The following is a 21,244-nucleotide window of genomic DNA, read 5'->3' as shown; positions in this document are numbered from 1 at the left end:
GAAAACGTGGCATATATATATGATGCTGTATTATTCAGCCTTAAAAAGGAAGGGAATTCTGAGCCATGCTACAATGTAGATGCCCCTGGAGGACACTAAGCTGAGTGAAATAAGCCAGTCACAAAAGGACAAGTACTGTATCATTCCACTTATGTGAGATACCAAGAGTACTTAGAGTCATAGCGACAGAAGGTAGAATGGTGGTTTCCCGGGGGTGGGGGTGGGGGAGTGGGGAGTTGGTAAATGGGTCAAGTTTCGGTTTTGCCAGATGAAGAGTGCTGGAGACCGGTGTACAACACTACGAGTGCGCTCAACACCACTGCACTGGACACTTAAAAATGGTTAAGATGGTAAATTCCATGTTACGTGTATTTTACCACAATTTATAAAAACTCATTAGCATTAATGGACAGAAAAATTCAAGGGAAATGGAACTGAGAAGAAAGCCAACATTTACTGAGCATCGACTATGTGCCAATCCTTATTATGCTAATTTATTCCACCCTCACTGAAACTTAATTATGTAATTATAGTTCCCGTTTCACAGGAAAGTGAGGTACAGACAGATTAAGTGACTTGCCCCGAGTCACAAAGCTAGAAAAAATATAGGGAGGTCAGGATTCAAACTCAATCTTACTGATAGTAGGCAAAGCACATTCAACCTCATTCAATTTGATTCAACGAATACTTAGAAATTGACTTCTCCCAGAATGGCGCTAAGATTTTGTTTAAAAAAAAGAAAGAAGACAGAAAAAGTTTCTCCTTTTAAAACCATGGACATAGGCAACGGAAGTCACTGGAGGGTTTTTACTCAGTACAGAAATATGACCACATCTGTAAATCAAAGAATAATTTTGGTAGCAGCATGAAATGTGGGGGCTGGGGGGAGGGTCACGTGGATATAGGGATGTCAGTTAATGGCTACTGCAATGGTCCAAGCAAAAGGTGATGGACGAGAGCTGAAATAGGCAATGGTTGTGGGGTGGGGGAGGAAGGAAGAAACACATCTGGGAGTATTTAAGGTGCAGGTGTCAGGGACCCCTCTCTGGGTTGGGGCCCGGGGGATTAGCGGGATGGTGGTGACACTAACCAGTAGACGGAAGGTAGGAGAAGGGCTCATTAGTGAGAAAACAGCTTCAACACTAGACAATGTCAGCTTAAGTTGCCTGTGGCACCTGAGCACATATCATTGTACTGAACCATCCAAAACTGCTGTTTTTGCTGATCAAAACTGGGTTCAGTATTGGCTGTTTTCATAGGATTCAATCTAGTATTTCCTTAAGCTTGGGCAGCACCAAGGTTCATTGCATTTAAATCAATAACCCACGAGTTAGGTGTTTTTATTCCTACGTTTTGAAGTGGAAACAGGCTCAGAAGGGTCAAGAAATTGCCCTGGGAGTAGTTGGAGGCAGAGCCAGGATTCAGCCCACCCATCCCAGAGCCAAGGTCTCTGCTATTTCTATTTCCCTGTGCCCCCGCGCTCCCTACTTCCCCCTCCCTTGTACATCGGCTCAGCAAACTTTCTGTGTAAAGGGCCAGACCTATTCAGCTTTGGGGGCTATACTGTTTCGGCCAGCATTCCTCAGCTTGGCTACAGGACAAACACAACTACAGATGGTACAGAAGCAAACAGGAGCGGGTGTGTTCTAGTGACACTCTTTGTGGACACTGAAATTTCAATTTCATGGCATTGCCATGTGCCATGAAATATTCTTTGGATATTTTTCAATCATTTAAAGATATGTAACCCATTCTTAGCTTGAAGGCCCTCCAAAAGCAGGCAGCAGGCCAGAGGGGCTTGCAGATCATAGTTTGTTGATACAAAATGTGATGGCAACCAAGTGACATTGTTTAGAAATTTGACTACAGAATATGGAAGGACAAGATGAGGGGATTATGCATTCTGCTATCGGCCACTCCAGCCTTCCGATCTGGAAACATCAACTGGACTCGGACGGAACTTCTGGATCTTATAATTACCCATTTTATTTATTTTGGTTACAAGAGAGCTTTCCCTTGAAGGTGACGGCCAACCCGTCCACAGGGCAGCAGCCTGGAACAGACTAATCAATGTGTCCTATTGATTTGAAATGGGTCACTGCCCAGTGAGTCACATGACTTATTTGTATATGACGTCCCATTCTGGTCATTGGCATGGTTAGACGTAAACTACGTGTCGAGACAGTATTTTAATGCTACTTTATTTTTCTCATGTAGACAGCAAACATGACGACCAGTGAATTCACCTCAACAGTTAGGGATATTTCTAAGTATTCTGTTCAAGTGAGAGCAGCTGTGAGGTCTGTGTGTAGAGCGGCGGGTCTCTGGAGCAAGTGGAGTCAACCGATTGATGTGGGTAAGTAGCTTGCGTTTATTTTAAAGCACGCGACCTTATTCATGCCTGAACCCTAATCCTGGAAAGCGTGTACATGTACTCGTGCATGTCGAAATGCTTTCTCATCGCTGCTGTGCCTCGTTTCCTGTCAGCCCACTGCTTTTTGGACCAGAGACGGATTTATCATGGCACCATTGAAGCCGAATGCTCAAGCTTCTTGCCGGTGCCAGCCTTTCCAAAACGCTTTACCTATGTAATTTTTTTTTCAATTCTATTTCGATCCAATTTTTTACAATTAAAAACTTAAAAAAAATATTTTTAAATTGGGGAATATTGGGGAACAGTGTGTTTTTCCAGGACCCATCAGCTCCAAGTCAAGTCCTTGTTTTCACTCTAGTTGTGGAGGGTGCAGCTCACTGTCCCATGTGGGAATCGAACTGGCGACCTGGGTGTTATAAGCACTGCGCTCGAACCAACTGAGCCAACCAGCCGCCCCAATAATTAAAAGCTTTATTTTGAGATAATTGTAGGTTCACACGCAGTTGTCAGACATACTACAGAGAGAGCCCATGTGGGTTTCATCTAGTTTCCCCAAAGGGGAACATCTGACAAAGCTGTGTATGGTACAATGTCCCAACCAGAAGATTGGCGCTGATGCCATCCAATGATCTTATTCAGATCCCATCAACTTCCTGTGTACTCATCAGTGTACTTAGTCAGTGTAATTGTATCACATGTGTACGTTCATGTGTCCGTCACCACATTCAAAGCACAGGACATCACCGCCAGATCCCTCCTGTTATACACACGCTCCCCTCCCACCTTCTCCTCCATTCTAACCCCTGGCAACTACTACTCCATTCTCCTTTGCTTTAATTTTCCCACGTGTAATTTGGAATGCATATTTTTGTTACTTTTCTTAAAGAAGATTCCAAAGTTGCATAAGTGTCAGGGCACATAAAGTCTGCGTCCGTCCCTGGGCCTTCAGTCTAACAGACAGAGGATCTAAAGGACCGGACGTCGGCTCGTCTGCTGGGTTAATTCTGCAGCTGTTGTTTTTGACGAAACTGACGAGTTTCCTTGGCAAAGCGGATGAGCACTGTGTCTGTGCATGGGATCTGTGAAGGGGTGTGCGGGTCCGATGGCAGCTCTGGGCGAAAGGGCCCGTTTTCAGTCTGCACCAGATGGCAACCCCACACCCTGGAGATGTAGCCTTGCCCCTGGAAGATAGAAAATCCACACCCTGTGTTTGCTATTATCTGGGCGTCTTGGACACCCTGGGCATTTCAGGAGGAGACGGAAAACAGCCAGTATGTCTCGCGTGTGCGTGCCGCAGCCATGCAGCCTGGAGATGCAGACACACGTGGTTATAGTGTGGCCTAAAAGCTACAAGCACACTGCAGGATGGGAGGCTCACTGGAGCCTTCCACAGAAAGTACAGGGTTACTGTGTACGCTGGGCACGTCGGTCCTTTCTGCCCCTGCTCGCGTTCCCAGGAAAAGGAGGTAATATCCACCTTGCCTGCCTCTCAGAATATTGTGAAATACAAACAGTAACAACAATAAGAGTGATAACATTTTTTGATGGTTATTGGCCAAGCACTGTGCTAAATGCTTCACATGCCTTACCTTGGTCAATCCTATCAACAAAACTATTTTTCAGATGAGAGAATAAGTTTGGAAAGTTGAGGCAATTTGTGAAGCTGCATGGCCAGCATGTGGCAGAGATGGGATTCAAACCCAAGTCGACTGACTCCAGCACCAGCGCTGTCAGCACCATGGTATGTGACAGGGTTCTGTGAGCACTGATTTTGCCACCTGTCTGACCTAGTCAGTCACGCCTCACCTCTCAGGGCCTCAGTTTCCTCACCTGTAAAATGGGAGTGCCACACCTTAGAGTTCCTTCCTACTCTGCCATTCACGATCCTCTAGGCCCCCTCCCCGACCTCCCCACACACGTTCGGAGAGTGAAATAGTGATCCGTGATGAGAGTTTATTTTAACCTTGTTTTTAATTTACTACTCTCCACTTTAGCGCTGTCTTCCTATAATTGTTTCCTAAGTAACAGCCTCCTGGTTTGGCACTGGGCCCATTATTGTCTCCCTCCGAGTGGACCTTACAGCCGGTATCCACGGCAGAGCCTATTTCATTTACTGCCACCCTTCTCGTGAAGATGGGCTGATGAGTATTACTCCTCGTCTTATAAATCCATCAGTTTTGGAACTGAAGTCCCCTGCTCAGTTTAGGGTCATTAGTGAATTTAATCAATGCAGACTTCATTTTCATCAAGATGATTAATAAACATACAGGAAGTCCGGGCCCCTCTGGGACATGTGCATGACGCCTCCTCACCCCGTGAGGATGCAGCAATAATTATGCCCAGCTTGCTGTCTACCCGGCAATTTTGCTGCTACATTCATTTCCTGTACACCGCCTTCCTCTCTCCTACCCTGCCTCACAAATGGCACCCTGGAGCCCTCCCCGTGCATTCGTCCTCCAAGGCACAACTCAGATATCACCTCTTTCTTAGCTATTATGAAGTTCACCTCTTTTATTCTAAGGTCAGGAATTGGAGGCCCAGAGACACCAAATAATTCAGTAGCTATCAAACAACCGAGAAGTGGCTATGAATGGGTAATTTTCTCAAACAGATGACATCTGAGTCATTAGTGGAGTGGCGTAGATTCAATTAACCCATTATCATCGCCCAAGGTTATTAAATAAAGAGTGAGATGCAGGGTGAGGAAGTTTTGATCGATGGGAAAAGGGAGACTGGAGGAGATGGGACGATAGTGCAGCTCGAGCTGGCCAAGTCCCTGGAGGTCCAGGGGGCCAGAGGGTGGCACTTACGGGGACAGCCAGCACGTGTGTGTTTGCTGCCTGCCTGGAAACTCTGCCCTCGGTCGCCTCCTGTGCTAGGATTTCCAGAGCAAGGATAGTTTCTTCTTCTTTTTTTTTAATGGAAGCAGCAGTTTTGTTTTATCACCACTCGTTATCACCTGCCCTTCCTCAACTGGCCTCTAGGTCTTATCATAAGAGCTAACTTCCCACTTTTCATATGTCTTTCTCCTTTTTAAACTTTCTTAACTTCCACATTCTTCTGTTCCTTTGTTATCTTTGCTGTCTCCTGTTTACCAAAAGCTTCTCGTTTCCTGACCCTGGTCGTAGGTAGAGAAGCCTTTTGGTTTCTGGAGTCCATCATGTTGCCTCCTTCCCCGAAGCTCACATGCCACATGTGAAGCAAGCAGTTAGCAAAAGAAGATTCCCTACAGCACTGCCCTGCCCCTCAGAGAAGAGTGCTGTGTGCGTCCACCCTGCGTTTGTTCCCACCTGTGTCACTGGCCGGGCTCAGTCATTCTCAGTCCTGCTTCTGAGGGACCAGGCTCGCCCACAGTCACAGGCCTTGCCTCTCATGCGAGTGGCCTTTGTGGCGACCTCAGCAAAGGCCAGGATCTATGAAACAATAGTTCAGGTGCCAGCTGAAGGCATTTTTAAGGCAGATGTCTTGAGGTTTGAGATATGGTGCATGGGCACCCAGAGAGCAGGACCAGGGTCACCAGGTCCCTCAGCGTGAGGTCAAGGCCACGGGGGTGCCAGCTGCTCGCCAGGGCAGCTCCTTTCACAGAAAGAGGGTCACTCACAGGAAATCCTGGTCCTGGCTTTCTTGTAACAGTTTGGGGAGAAGACAGGGTGTTCTTAGAGTCACGTGACACATCCTAGGCTCTGTAAGGACTTCACGGACGTAGATTGAGGCAGAAAATCAGGGGGCTTGTGAGGATGTGGGCTGGGGTGGAAGTTAAGATTCCACTAATACTAATAAACAGGCAACTCTATACCTTTTTCCTCTACTTGACATTCCCCGGCTGTGAATGAGTGAGGAAACCCGGCACCTGGAACCAAAAGCTGGAGGGGTCGGAGCCACCTTTGGGTCCTTCTAACTGTCTCCTTGACTTGACACCTAGCAGGGTTCAGCCCCAGGTCTGGAGTGCCACCCTCAGGCCTCTGACTCCCCTGCCCACTCTTCCTTGCTCTCCTTTTTTCTTTTTTCTTCTCCTTCCTTCTTTCTTTTTCTTCCTTCCTTCTTACTCTCTCTCCCTTTCTTTTCATTTCCTTTCTTTTTTTTTTTACTGTAGTCTTACAGTAAAAAATTGGTTGTAGTCTTACAACCAATCCTCACCCTGTGGTGAAACAGAGAAAACCAGGAAAGGGAAAGATGCAGGGAAAATATTGTAGAGGGCCCAAATTGGGTTTCCTTAGGTTTCTTAATTTCTGCCTTCTTCTGCTGCTTAACTTCTGAATAAATTTTGTAAATTCTAAAGCTTTTGTGACATAAGAGATGGCAGCTTCTGGGTCAAAAGTGACCAAAACTGGTTGAGAAATAAAAAGCGGACCCCATCGCAACCTGAAAAACGCACTTGGGCTTAGTTGGCACTCCCATCACCGTAGGGATACTGCGAGTCCTTTGTCAAGGAGGGATTTCGGGTTGGTGAACCAGGGAGTTGGTTTAGTCAACTGCTTCCTCTCCCCTAGAACCCTGTAGTGTGAAGGCGGCTGGGACCACGCCTGGCAGCCTCACCGCTTGTCGGCTGCAGGGCCCCCTCACCCCCTGGCGGTCTGCACTGGCCTGGAGGAGGGCTAGCAGGGGCCTTTCAGAGTATGTCCCAAGTGTCAGGAGTGGGGGTTCCCGCTGTGCTTTCAGGCTTCGCCAGCTCTAGGGGTATCCCCCTCCCTTTTCATGGAGGAACTCTGCGTCACGATGGGTCTGCCGGCTTAGAGGAAGGAGGGATTCTCTTACTGGACCAGAGAGTTTGCTAGACACGCTCAGTGATGTTAACTTGTGTATCTTCAGAAACACAGTTTTCCTAATTCTACAGATTTCTAGATTATGAGAACACAGATGTGCAGAGAGGGTAAGGAACTGCCCAGAGCGACAGACCTAGAGAGTGCTGGGCCTGGGTCTGGAAGCGGCCTCAGGATTGGCTCCACACCCTTCTTTCTGTGATGCTTTGTCACCTCAGGGGTCATGGTGCCAGCAAGGGAGACTGAGGCAGGAGGATGGGCAGTGGGGGCTCGTGGCTGTGAAAGGGGACACTGGGCCAGCTCATGACCCGGTCAGCCTCCACGCAGACCAAGCAATGGGGACATTTTCAGTGAGTCTTCAGGCTCTCCGTATCGACACGTCCCTTCCCCAATTGTCCACAGCGTCCATTTGAACACAGATCTGGGAGGGTTTGGACCATCCACGCCCCACGCCCCTGTATACTTCCTAGTATCTGCAATATTGGGTGACTTTCTTTCCCCTCCAGATCTGTGCTTATTACTCTGTGTTTTAAGGATTCTGAGCAATTTGACAAAGGTCCCAGGGCCCCAGAGGCAGGGCTGGGACTACGTCGGGCCCACGCCTCCGGCTTTTGCCCTCTCCGCTGCCACCATCCTAACCCACTGCGCACCCCGTGCTCGTCATCATATACACGCCGGGTCATAACACAGCGACAGAATTCTCATTAGTGGGCTTCTTCTCAAGGTCAAATTGTTAGATGTCGGAACGATGCAAGCCGAAGGCATCAGAAACCAGAGGGCTGAGCGCCCAGTTGCTGATGTCTGAAAAGCATCCAGGGAGGCAGAGGGCCTAGAGGGCTGACAGGACAGGCTGGGTGACTTCCTCTTTCAAGAACTCATTTCTGCATAACCAAATAGCAGTGCCCATTAAGCTCTTGAAAAGAAACATTTGTGGCTTCCGCTTTAATGGCAGGAAAGGCATTCACCTTGAGTCAGAGAGAAGGTACAAGTTCCCTGGAAATAACTTGTTAAAAAAATCTCCACGGCCAGAGTCTCCAGAATTCAAATTACTGATGCATTCAGGGCCCCCCCCCCAACCTTTACAGTATTGAAATTCTTAATCACTTTTAACTTGAAGGATAAATACAGTCAGCAGGAAGTATTCCCCTTTTTCTACCTTCACGAGAATAAGAGTAAATGCAATCTTTAATTCACTTATTTTATATAACTGACTCTCAGTTTTTTCATGTTAATAAATCACAGAGCCCTAGGTAATCCACAGGTAATGTCCACTTGGCGGTAAGTAGGTGAAAGCTCTTTCTGGTACTGGATTTACCTGCCAGGTTATGTTTTCTGTGCGGTAAAGTGACCTTGGCTCTGTCCTCCGGAGGTTAGTTCTGTTCTCAATTGGCTGCAGGGGAGTAGTCCTAAGGCATGCTGGGACACTGCCGGAGCCAGGCCCTGAGAAATGACTCGTCTGCCCACTCCCTCTGAGTGGCGACCATGGCTTTGCATCCCACAAGGACCTCGCATGCACCAATAACTTTATTTGATTGAAATAAAATCAGTTGCCTCTATATTTTTGCTAATTCAGCAAGAATCTTCACTTATCAGAGTAAGAGGTGAAGCGAATAAGTAGAGAGTGGTTTAACTGAAAAGATTTTTGTAATCATGGGCAGAAGTAAACGGTGCTATTATCAGGCCTTGACATATCAGGTTATGGGGTGTTGCACAATGTGAGACGCAAATTGTTCCAGTGTGTGGTCCCGATAATATTTACAACACTGCTCATTCTTTCTGCAGGGCCCAAACTTGGCCTGTTTAACTGAATCGTAAACAGGATAACTTTTTCTGCTGACATGCTCCTTGCTAAATACTTATTCCATGTATGTGAATCTGGACTTTCTGAATGTTGGGGTACCTGCCTCATGGTTAAGTGTGCAGTGGTGAGTTTCAGAGATGTGGAGATGAAGCCGGCAGAGTCCCTTATTCCGGAAACCCGACTGGGAAATAAAGCAAGATGGTATTTGATTTCATGGCATTGGTTTGTCCCAGTCGCTTTTTGTATTTGCTCTGAGGATGTGCAGTAAAAACTCGGTTTAACAGGACACTCAGTTACAATCCACAGAACTGACTGTTACTCCTAGAAGCCCAGCTCCACCCGCCAGCTGTGTGTCCTCAGTAGACTTAGTCCCTCCCCCACCCCAACCTGCTCCATCGGCTCATTTCTCCATCTGTGAAGTGAAGGGAGCAGCGCCCACCACGAAGCATCACTGGGAGAAGTACATTGAGAAGGTGTTAAGTGCTTTGCAACATGCCTGGCATCTGTGAGCCCTCAGGAAAGGTGAATGCAAACACCGGACATAAAAGAAGCTATTCAGTTGCTTCTGGTGCCGGGTGACTTTAATTCATTTATTTCTCTACTTTGCTACAACTTTCAAACTTGCAGCAACGCCAAGTGTACTCTTTTCCTGAGACTGATTTTGTTAAAGGTAAGCGTACGCAAACCAGTGGTGGCCTGGATTAAGTGGGACTAGGAGGCATCGGAAGGGTCAGATATTTCAAGTCCCTCATTTTCACCATGAGGGCACTGAGGCCGAGACACCGCGTTCACAGCAAGCTGGGAACAGGACCGGTTTCCAGACGAGGCAGAGCACGCTTCTCTAGCGTTCATGAGGGACGGACGGGGTTTGGCAGAACGATGCAAACAAGGAAAGGAGGCCGGGGCTATAAGAATGGGAAGAACCTTGGTGACTTCCGACGACTGCAGCTGGGGATGTGGAAGAGTGGACACCAGATGGGGAGATAGTGGGAGAAGTTGAGAAGTCGTTTTTATGGAAGAAAGCACGAGTTTAACTGTGCATGTTGTCGCTTTGAGGCACATCCCAGCAGGGTTCACCTCTGGGCAGGTTAGGGTCTAGACCTGGAGCAGCGGCCAGGCCTGAGCCAGGAACAAAGACCTGGGAGAAAACTGTGTGGAATGAAAAGTGGAAGCTGTGCTGAACAAACTGCCAAGTTCAAAGAGCAGACCCTGGTGAAAAATACCGCGGGGTCAGGGCTGAGTGGAGAGGCCAGCTGAAATTAAACAGGGGAGAAGGAAATGCCGCTGACGAGGAGAAATATTTGGGTAAAAGAGTCAATGGCTTGGTTTCCAGGTGGAAGCAACTGTCAAGTCTGAAGTCCACAAGGGAGGTCAGGACAAATAAACTTGAACCAAAAACCGAGAATCCTTTGCATGCGAATGGGAGGAAGGCACCAGTCGTTAAGAAAGCAGTTTCTGAGCTGGGGAAATGGGGCAGCCTGAACCCCTCCCTATTCAAGACCTTAGACTGGGAAATAAAGTATGAAGGTATTTGATGACAGTTTGGAGAGGTGGCAGAACAAAGTGATGGATTATTCAGGACAAAGGACTCCATGAATATTTGAAAGCACAGGGAAGAGATGAAGGGGGAGAAATGAAAGCTTTGGGGAGGCAGAAAATAAACCCCGACTCAGACTTCTCGGGAGGCACAATAAGCGGGAGGCCAAAGCACAGCTGGGATCGCCAGCAGGACGTCCTGCAGACATCACTCCCTTCAATGCCTTGAACGTTTGGGTTTAAAGTACTTTGGAGTTTGGGGAAGTCTAAGGCTATTTACACGGACTTGAAAGTCCCACTTCCACTCACTTCTCGTTTTGTAGAAGAAACCAATGACGGCCAACTGCAGACTGGGACCTATTCCTCCTGGGGCACTGTGGTTTCATCACCACAGCACTTAGCGCTCCTGCCCCCCGAACCCCAATACCTTGTCATTTGCTTGGTGCTGGTTTTCCCTGATGGCCGGACCTGTCCTGCGGGCAGGGGGGGCCCACGTGTGCTCACCCTGGTAACCTGTGTCCAGTGCACAGTACAGAAAGGGAGACCAGCACATACTGGTTAGCTGGGTGAGTGATGGAAGGGACAGCAAGTGGCCTCTACCACCGAAAGGAGCTTCCTCCAGTTTGCATTCTCCTCTGGAAGTGAATCAGGCAGTTTAGCAAGCGCATTACACCATTTTCAACACTGAGTAAATGACCTCGGATTTTTCTGGAATGCATTTCTAGTACCTCAAAAAAAAATCAACCCCCGCCTCAAAGCTGTCACCAAAGCTCAAAGAAGAATCTGTCCCTGAGTGCAGAGCAGAAGCAAATTTAACTAAAGAGTAATGAAGCATGCAACAAAGTGATGCTGTCTGCAGTTTCCTTTTATTTTCCTGTCTGTGAAATGGGGTGTCACAAGCATCTGTGAGGGCAGTCACCACACTTCAATCTCTTTCTGAAAGTCAAAGGGACATTAACCCCTCGGCAGGGCCCTATGTCCCTGCGTGGTACTCGTGACGCGAGTGGGGAACAAAGTCCCAGCACACAGGTTCAGACAAAGTGAGTAGCACAGCTTTATTTGGGAGCCAATGTCCCTCCAGAGGCCAATGCTCTGGTCAGAGCAGAAGGTTATACAGAGTAGAATAGAATTTAATAAGGAACCAAGTAAGTCCCAGAGTCAATCGGGATGGAGAAGGTTTCTGGTCTGGGAGGGGCTACTGGGCCCACGACAGGTCTGAGGCAAGCTGGTCTTGCAGGGAAGAGCTTTGGAGAGGCCCGGGGTATCGCAGCTTGCGCCTTGCAGAGGGTCTTAGCTGGAGCCCCAGTTGGACCACTCACGGCACTGCTCTGGAGTTCTGCTTTTATCTTCTTTTCCTTGGACTTGTTTACTTCTTAGGTGATAACCAGAAGTTGTTTTGGTGAACGTGTTTACCACTCAATTTTGTTTTATGCTCAGTTTCACACATAAATATAATCATGTTTACTTTTATGTTTATGCTCTAAACATAAACTTGTTTACTTTCACTTTACTCTTACCAGTCTCACACATGTGCGGCCATAGTCCTGTCCCTACTAGTAAACAACTGGTTTTGCAAACCTCAATCTACATACATAATGCATTTTATATGCTCTATACATGAGGTCTCGCAAGGGGCGTTTCCAGGATAGTAGAGATTGTGGAGCATTTATAATAGCAGAGTCTGAGGCCGTATTGTTAACCGTGAGTATTATCCCACACTTTACTTGCTCTGAAAGTTCAATTTCCAGCTTTGGAAAAAATATTTTGGTTGTAATGCAGTTAGGTTACTCAGTAGGCTTACCGTTTTGTAGCTTTTCCCTCTAAAACCTCACTACTCAGCAAAAGCTGATAAGCTCCAGGTAGCATAGCTGAGAGGCGGTGCCCCTGCTGACTGAGGAATAATGCTTTAGGATGAAAAGTGGCCTCAATGCCATCATTTCATTTCACCCTGACATCAACTTTGTGAGACAGATATTGTCACCCCCTTTTCCAGATGACAAATCTCAGGCTCAGGAAGGTTCAGCCACGTGTGCAGCATCCACCAGCACTTGTGACTCAAACCCCAGCTCTCTGATGCCTCCTCGGGTCTCGTCACTTCCTTTGTCTGTCACGGATTCGAGCCCTGATTTCTTTCCTTTCGTTTTGTCAGGAAATGATGAGCCAAAGCCCTGGACAGAGTGGTTCCTGGTTGTGCTGATGACGACCGTCTGCATCGTGTTCATCTTGTCACTCGTCTGCAGGAGGTAGGTATCCATTATGTGTGGGTGTGTCCCAAAGGCTCTGCCTGTTGAATTTTTATGCTTTTGCTGGCCATCCACTCGGCTTCTTGTTATCAGATGGATTTATGCCACTTTTATGTCATCTGGACAGCCTTTCCAAGATGAGTGTGGACCAGAGTGAGAAACGCTGGGAGGTGATTTACAGAAACTGATGGAGACAATGTCACCTCCCCCACGTCCCCCATTACGCGCCTCTGCTTGAATCTGTCCACAGTCTATGCGTTTCTGTGAAGGGTTTCACACCTGTGTTCTTTTGCTTCCTTACAACGGCCCGGCCCCCTCAGCACTCGGCTCCCTCTCTTGAACCCCCCGCACACACATTTTACATGTCAGCTAGAGGAAGGCAGCCCACTGGGGGCTGAAATCACTCCAATTCCTCCTCAGCACAAACCTCGGTGACAAGGTACCTATTCCTTCCCTGGCCATGGGGTCCTCTGGCCCCGTCTGACCTAACTGTTCTTAGGTCAAACACAGATTTTAAGAAAGGGACGCAGATCTGGTGACCCACCCTGGAGGCTGCAAACGGCTCCATAAGAACTCATCCGTTCGCTTTCACTAAGGTGGTGCCATTTGAGGAGGCTCGTTCTTCCTGAGCCCTTAGATAATTTAGACCTTTATTTTAAACAGCTTCACTGTTATAAATGTTATATTCAGATGGCACCTACGGGCTGGGGGTGGCAGTTCAAAGGGGAGGAAAAATGAAGTATACTCTGTGAGCCAGCACAGCAGGGGGAAGGGGTGCCAACCAGCATTGTAGGTACCAGCTGGGCACCCTGCCACACACGCGACATAGACCTTCTCTTGTCAGGTAATAGGCGCCACATGGAGCAGAGGCCGTCGTGTGTTTCTTAGAGGATTCAGAAGCCATCAGAACCTTGCAGTCCCCCCAAGGTCTTTAGTTATTGTTACAATGTGGACATTAGGAAGTCTTGGTCAATAAGGACTTGAATATACAAAACAGCAGGTCCTAGAATGAACTAGGTCAATTGTTAGAGTAATATTTAAGGGCAAGAAAGGATGCGTTTGTTCACCTAACTCCCTCCTTGATTCTGTTTTCAGATGTCACTTATGGACCAAGTTGTTTCCACCAGTTCCAGCACCGAAAAGTAATATTAAAGATTTTGTTGTAACCGTTAACTATGAGGTAATGTTAAAAGTTCTTAAGATATTTCCTCTCTGCCCAGCGTTGGGTCCCCAGGGATCTGCCGTTGGGTTACTAGTGTTCCGTATTATAAGACAGGGTCTTCTTACCCAGGAGTCTGCGGCTTTCTGTCGCTTTAGTCATCCTGCTCTGTCTGACTGTTTCATTATACACTGGAAAGGTCCTACTCAATTTTGAGTGTCCTCACCAGTTAGACTTGAATTTGCTCTCAGCCATCTTTTAACTGACCTTGGGCAATTCCTTCCACTTCCTTTTCTGTAGAGTAAGGGCATAGATGAGAGGATCCAATACGCTGTTTAGTTCTAACATCTTAACTCTTTCACTGCATTAATTGATTGCAAGTTTGTTTGGTTTTTTTTTTTTTCAAAATGTGTCAAAAATCCACACACACAAAAATTGATATTTTGACTATTTTATGTTTTAATAACATTTTGAGCTGTTTAATAACATGACATTATTTTTATTTTAAACCTTTGTTATATGGTAACAAATTTACCATTATATTGAATTTCAGCAAAAAAAAAAAATTGCTGAAAACATACTAAGTAGCATCCATTAGATTTAAGTATAGATAAATTAGAATCTAATGGCATTGATGACATAACAAATTTATTACAAAATGTTACACGATATGGCACACAAAACCTCTTTGTTGTTGATAGGGCGAGCCACCGGAAAACACATACGAATGTCACAGCAAGAGTTAAGAATCCATGTTTCTGCATGTGGGTACCCTAATCAACAAAATATTTCAGAGGAATTTTTCCTAGTTCCATAGTATAAGGAACCATAGAGAAGGCAAATGATTTCCCCAGATATGCATTTTTGGGGGGCCCTTTATACCACTCAGAGCACTTAGGCTTAACCGAATGCTCTTACCTATAACTATCCAATCGTTCCAGCATCGTGTAGAAAAATCATCACTTTCCCCAGTGAATCCGCTTGACAGCTTTGTCGAAAATCGGTTTTTCATATATGTGTGGGTCTCTGTCTGGACTGTCTATGTGGTTTTATTGACCTATTTGTCTACCTGTACGTCAATATAATACTGTCTTAATTACTGTACTTTATTCTAAACCTGGAGACGGTAGCATAACTTTTTTTCCAGCATTGTTTTTCGTATTCTAGGCGCTTTTTATTTCCTTATACTAAATTTTAGAGCCATTTTATCAATTTCTACCAAAAAGGCTACTGGGATTTTAATCAGGATTGGGTTGGATTACAAGTTAGTTTGGGGAGAAGTGACATCTTAACAACCCTGTCAAGTCTTCCGATCTGTAAACAGGACAGGTCGCTCTATTTGTTTAGGTTTCCGTTAATTCTCTCAGCAATGTTTTGTGAGTTTCAGCATATAGTTATGGCCCATTGATTGTCAAATCTATCCTTAAATTGAATGGTTGTTTAGATCAGAGGTCAGCAAACTTTTTCCATAAAGAGACAGACAGTAAATATTTGAGGGTCAAATGGTTTATTCAATGCTACCATTGTCGTGTGAAAGCAGCCATAGACAGACAACATGCACACAAATGTGCCGAAACAAACAGGCAACAAGCCAGGTTTGTCCCACAGATGGTAGTTTGCAGACTCCTGATGTAAATCATGCAATTTTCTTAACAAATTTTGTTTTCTCTCTAATAAAGCACTCAGGATTGGATGAATCAACTGGTGACTGGTTGAAGGGACAGGGAAAGGTCGATAAAACAAACACTCACCAAGATGGATCGTTTCAATAAGCTGTGACCTTTCTTTAGAGTTTGCAGTTTTGGGGGTTTGGAACGATTACAGACAATGGCAGTTACTGACCTAGTGAGGCTGACCAAACAACCCCCATTAGTTCCATGCTTGGTACCGGGGAACAGCCAATATGGTCTTAACCATAGCTTTTCTGGAAGGACAGCACGCCCCAGGATGAAACTCTTGTGGTGTATCTGAGCTTTTGCTGTCAGTCCGTCTTCACTCCAGACGAGTCACCCCTGAGAAGCTGCATCTGATCTAAGCAGCTGGCTGAAGTCATTTGTCCTGCCTCTTGATAGAACATGTTAGTGCTGGTATCTCATTTGGCTGCAGGGCCCCCAAAGATTGCCTTCAATATCCTGAGGTCAGGGAAAGAAACTGGCTTAAGAGCTTATTGTATAAGCGTGAGGTTTGTGGTTAATTAAAATCAAGTCATGTGTGCAAACTAACAACTTGGGGTACACAAGCCGGCTTCGGAATAAGCAAAAAATGAACGCCAGGGCACAGCACGCCAGGCTACTGGGCACGCTCACTGACTCCTCACATTGCAGAGTCACGGAAAACCTGGCAGGGGGCGAGGGAGGATGAGAGCAGGGAGAACTGGGAAAATGAAGGGCCGCCCACTGCTGTCCGTCCTGTGGCCTCCGCCTGGGAAAACATGGGGCAAGAGCACAGGTGACCACGGCTGGGCCCCAGTGCCAGTGCCTCAGTCTCTACCGCCAAAGATGAAAGCTGGCTCACCCAGCTTGGGGCCTCTGCTACAAGGACAACAAAGGGGCTCCCTTGGTGCTGTTGGCAGTAACAGTCTGCAAACCCCTGGGAAGGGTTTGGCTCCTGGGAACGGAAACCCTTTGCTTGTAAGGACAACCTGCGCATCTGAGCGTGGCTGGGGACCCAGTGCTGGGACTCGAGGGTAGCTGCCATCCCAGAGCTCTCCTTCAGCAGCTTTTGCTTGTCCACACCTAAGAAATTTTAACATCTAAAAGACAGACACTTGGTTGGGGGTGGGGAGCGGAGGGACCAAGGAAGGGACAAGTTGGCCTTTAGCTATAAAAAGAGGGCTTATTGTAACACATCTCAGCCTGAAATTTAAATTTGTTAGAGACTGGTTTCCAGCCATTCTTTGTATCCAGAGGGAGTGCATTCCAAAATTAAGTGGACAGCAGACTATTGAAAGGATGAGAGGCACAGACCACAGTCTGGTGTGTCCTCGTGGCACACCCATTGCACAGCGCAGTATCCAGTGTAAATATTAAAAAGGTGCGAAATGAGTAAATGAAGTTGAGGAATATGGTCTCTTACAGGCGGTGTTATTGTTCTGTTGCAAATTTTCTAATTAATATCAGCATTATTTATAATCGCCCAAACTGGACATAACACACGTAAACTATGGACAGAATGTGATGGAGTTATTAAAAATGACGCAGCCAAGGATCACATAACATGAGAATTTAAAATATTACATGATGTTACACAGAAAGAAATCAATTTATGAAGCTCTTTATCCATCTGACTTCACGTAACGGTAAAGATAACTTTTATACGCAGAACAAAGGGCCGGGGAGAGACAGTGGGCTCTGTTTGGGGGATAGGCTTATGGGTATTTTTGTGTGTTTTTGTCTTCTTCCTACTTTATTTTCTACATTGTCTTCAGTGACCATTTACTATTTTTAGAAGCAAAATAGACTTAAAACCTGTTGTAAAGAAACTCCTTAAATGAAAAGTTCTCAAAAAGACATCTAACGGAGGATGTTTTGTTTTGCAGAAAAGTGGTTCCGGTGAAACAGAAATTGAAGTCATAAGTTATGTAGAAGAGCCTGAACTTGAGGTGCTGGAAGATTTCGTGTTTTGATAGTCACTGTGGCATTCTGGAAATGAACTCACGCTCACATGCCTCAGTGATAAGAAGCATGAGAACTGCTGTTTCTCGGCTAAGAGGACTTCAGAATTTACTGAACACTATTTAGCTGAGAGGCAACACAGCCAGAGGCAGCTCTTAAAAGCGTGGATGCATCTCAGAGTGCGCTCCCTCACCGGAGTGATTGATTGCTCTGGCCGCCCTGCCCTGCATCCTCTCCGCACTCGGTGCACAGTGGCACCGCCTCACCTGCCAGTCTCTGAGATTTCAATTATTTACCTGGAATGTTTTTGGGCAAGAGACTGTTTTCAAGGCTAATGTCATCGGTGCTTACTTCTGGCAGTGCCAGTGGGACTGTTGAAGCTGCCTGTGGTAAAACTCAGTGAAAATCGCAGGAAGAAAGCACTTTGCAACAGTCTGGAGTGATCGCGAACTGGGGTTCAAGATTGTCTTTCTTTCTTTCTTATAACAAGTGGGAGCTATGGCCCTCTTCTTCCCTGACTTGAATACGTTGGAGGAGGGTGAGGGGAAGAGGAAGAGAGAGAGAGAGAGAGAGAGAGAGACGGAGAAGCGTTATGCCAAGACCCACAGGCACCATCGAGGTCGCATGAATGGAGCAAGCTCATTTAACACATGCACTAATACAGCACTCCATGCCAAAAGAGAAGACACGATTTGAAGATTGTGTTCTTGAAGGCAGCCTGTATAGACCGGGAATATACTGAGAAAGGCGTGTTGGCTTGTGAAGGGATCACTGGATCAAGGATGAATTCCTGAGGAGACCTTTGCTGACAAACACTCAGCAGCTGCTGGGCGCCTGGACAAACAGCACCCGCTGGACCCCACCTCTTAGGTTTGGGGGAGGGCCTATGGGATCCCACCAAACATCCCACCCAGACAGGATGTCCTCCCCTCAATATCCTCCTGTGAGAGTCTGCATCGAGGCTGGGCCTTTGTGATGGGTGACTGGCTGCAGGTAGAACGAGTACAGGTGTGTCCTGGACAGAGAGGGCGCAGGAGGAACACTGGCCCCCACAGGGACTCAAACAGTGCTGCCCGTGCCTGGACCTGAGGCGGGAAGCAGAGCAGAGGGGAGGAGGTCACAGTGCTCAGAACCCCGCCAGGGTGGCATGCTGGCATATGCCTTCCGGAGGTGGTTCAGTGCTCGTTGTCCTGGAAACCACCCACCACAACCAGCCGGGAAGGGGGCTCTGGACTACAGGCACGAAGCGTACGACTGCTGCCAGCCGCTGCTTGTTTGCAAGGGTTACGCACCGACTGTTTGTGTCCTCCCCCCGCCCTCAAATCCGTATGTTGAAACTCTGCCCTCCAATGTGACTGTATTAGGAGGTGGGGCTTTTGGGGGCTGATTATGCCCTGAGTGTGCAGCCCTCTGGAATGGGACCGGTGCTCTTATAAAGGGACCCTCGAGAACTTTCCTTCTCCATCTGGAGCTACGAGAAGTCAGCAGTCTGCAACCAGGAAGAAGGTTCTCACCAGGACGCGACCAGGCTGGAACCCTGACTTTGGACTTCCAGCCTCCAGACTGTGAGAAATAAACGTCTGCTGTTCCTAAGCACCCAGCTTGTGGTACTTTGCTCCAGCAGCTCGTGCTAACAGGCCAAGTGGGCACAGCCGCACCAGACGCCTCACACGTCACCTTTCATCCCGACAAGCCCACATCGCCCGTATCACACCCCCGTTCCCCAGAAGCAGTCACTGAGGCTCAGAGGGATTGTTAGGTAGTGAGTCGCTTAGTGAAGACTTGCGTCCCAGCCCCACGGGACCCGGTCTGTGGCCGTGAGCAGGCAGCACCATCACAGCACAGAACACCAGGCCCACCTCAGGGCTCCCGATGGAGCAGGTCTAGGTGGAGTCTGACAACCTGCCTTTCTAGCACGTTCCCAGGTGCTGCTGCTGCTGGTTTCCTGACCTCACCTCAACAACAGCTGCCCTGGGCAAGTCTGATGAATATCAAAATTTAATATGTAATGTTCTCTCTGTTGAGGGAACATGTGCTAGAAAAGTCCTGCCACAAACAATGCCACTTTTTTGGACGACTGTTTCCTGTCTGATTGCTTTCAAACCAGGGCCGGACACGTAGGATTGCAGACACTGCCTCTGTCCAGGAGGCTGTGAGGAGCCACCCTCTGGATCTCAGCAGCCAGCCATCACCTGGGCACTGAGACCCAACCACCCTCTGGTTCTGGGGACGTGTGTGTCAGGGGCAGCACGGAGCCACCGTGGGTCTCCCTGTGGATTACGGCCCTCCCGTTCCTCACTGCCCAGCTGTGGGACTCACACTCAGTCTTTGAGAACCCACATCCTACGTCTCCCACTCCACGAAGCCTTAACACTCAGAGTCCGGTTGACGCAGCCTCTGGGGTCTTACTCTGGGCCTCGTCCCCTCTTGGGGCCAGTGCAGTAGGGAACTTACCATCCAGTTTGGGCGTCTGTCCACTGGACTGTGCCACAGGGAGGTGAGCTCCTGTACAATCAGTCTTTTTACCTGCGGTGTCTGGGACAGCACATGACCCTTCGGAAGGACAAATGCTTCTCAGACCCTCTGAAACCCTCCGTCACCCTGGCCCAGCTCCTTGCATAGAGCTGGAACTGAACCTCTTGCATAGAGCTGGAACTGAACCTTCTCTGGCAGAGACGGTCAAGACCTCCAGTAAGCTCGCGGAGAGGAAGGCGGTGTCCAACGAGAACACGATTGGAAATCGCCAGGAGACCCATGGCCTGAGCAGCTGGCTACCGTAGGCTGGCTCTCTTTTTGCTGACAATGTGGCTATGTTATGACATGTAAATGGCGGCATGAGAGGAGCTGGGCTTTGGGACTGGCCACGAGCCTCGCCATGGCCCGTCAGAGCAAACATTCCCTTCGCTGGCAGGTTGACTAGACATCAGCTCCCATGTCCCCGCAAGGTCAGGGTGGCGAGTCACTTCCCTCCACACAGCCTCCACGGCCCCAGGCTCAGAACACACCTAGGAACTCCAAGACCCCCCTTCCAATGAGCACTTTAGCCCCATCTCTGCCTGTTGGAATTCAGATTGCGTGTGGGTGTGGGCTGGGGCTGGGAGGTTGGAGGGGTGGTTTGCCAACAGCTTAAACATCTGAGCCTCACTGAAATGCCTCAAGGCCTGGAGCAACTTCTGCAGGCTGAGGGCGGGGGGGGGGGGGGGGGGAGGGGGGGGAGAAGTCCACGCGGCCAGAGGGCATCCTGATTAAAAATCCAACCACTTGCATGGTGAGACTTTTATGTGTCAGGGCCATCTGTTGGTGGAATTAATAACCTCAGATGCTAACTGATTACAGAAAAAAGTAGCTATCTGGAAGCGAGAACAGAACCCTAAACAATCTGTGACGACTCACGTAAAGGTGAAAAACCTAATCAGACTAGGACTTAGCGTGAGCCCGCGGATCTCTGTGACCGTGACTGTGGAGCTATTCCCGCTTCTACATCCCACACTTCACGTTCCAGGGCACAAACTTTTTGAAAACCATTCCTCATTCTAGAAGATTGTATTGAACCAAAGGGCAGTCTTGTTTTCTCGCCAGTATCCCTCTGGTTTAGGTAATAGATGTGAACGTGAATGTGGTTCAGCATGAAAAAGTGTTTAACGTAAACAACGGTGACTTGTCTAAGTCCGCAAATCAAACAGGAGTACCTTTCTCCTTTGCCCCAAAAGACCCCCTGTCGCCACTGCTGTCTTCATCATCTCTGAGGTGGGACTAT

The 21,244-nt window shown here is 47.8% G+C and overlaps 1 protein-coding gene across 1 annotated transcript in view; it reads left to right on the top strand.

Moving 5' to 3' along the window:
* IL5RA (interleukin 5 receptor subunit alpha) overlaps positions 1-20,112 on the top strand; it is a 51,165-nt gene extending 31,053 nt beyond the window's left edge. The window contains exons 9-12 of the mRNA XM_033132811.1: positions 2,218-2,356; positions 12,621-12,714; positions 13,810-13,894; positions 17,412-20,112. Of these exons, the coding sequence (XP_032988702.1) occupies positions 2,218-2,356; positions 12,621-12,714; positions 13,810-13,894; positions 17,412-17,498 (405 nt within the window). The 3' untranslated portion in view covers positions 17,499-20,112. The remainder of the gene's footprint in view (positions 1-2,217; positions 2,357-12,620; positions 12,715-13,809; positions 13,895-17,411) is intronic.
* The last annotated feature ends 1,132 nt before the right edge of the window (positions 20,113-21,244 follow it).

Source organism: Rhinolophus ferrumequinum, chromosome 17 (assembly GCF_004115265.2).
Source record: "Rhinolophus ferrumequinum isolate MPI-CBG mRhiFer1 chromosome 17, mRhiFer1_v1.p, whole genome shotgun sequence".
Taxonomy (NCBI): domain Eukaryota; kingdom Metazoa; phylum Chordata; class Mammalia; order Chiroptera; family Rhinolophidae; genus Rhinolophus; species Rhinolophus ferrumequinum.
The sequence above is the reverse complement of the archived record's forward strand: the minus strand, read 5'-3'. Positions and strand labels throughout refer to the sequence as shown.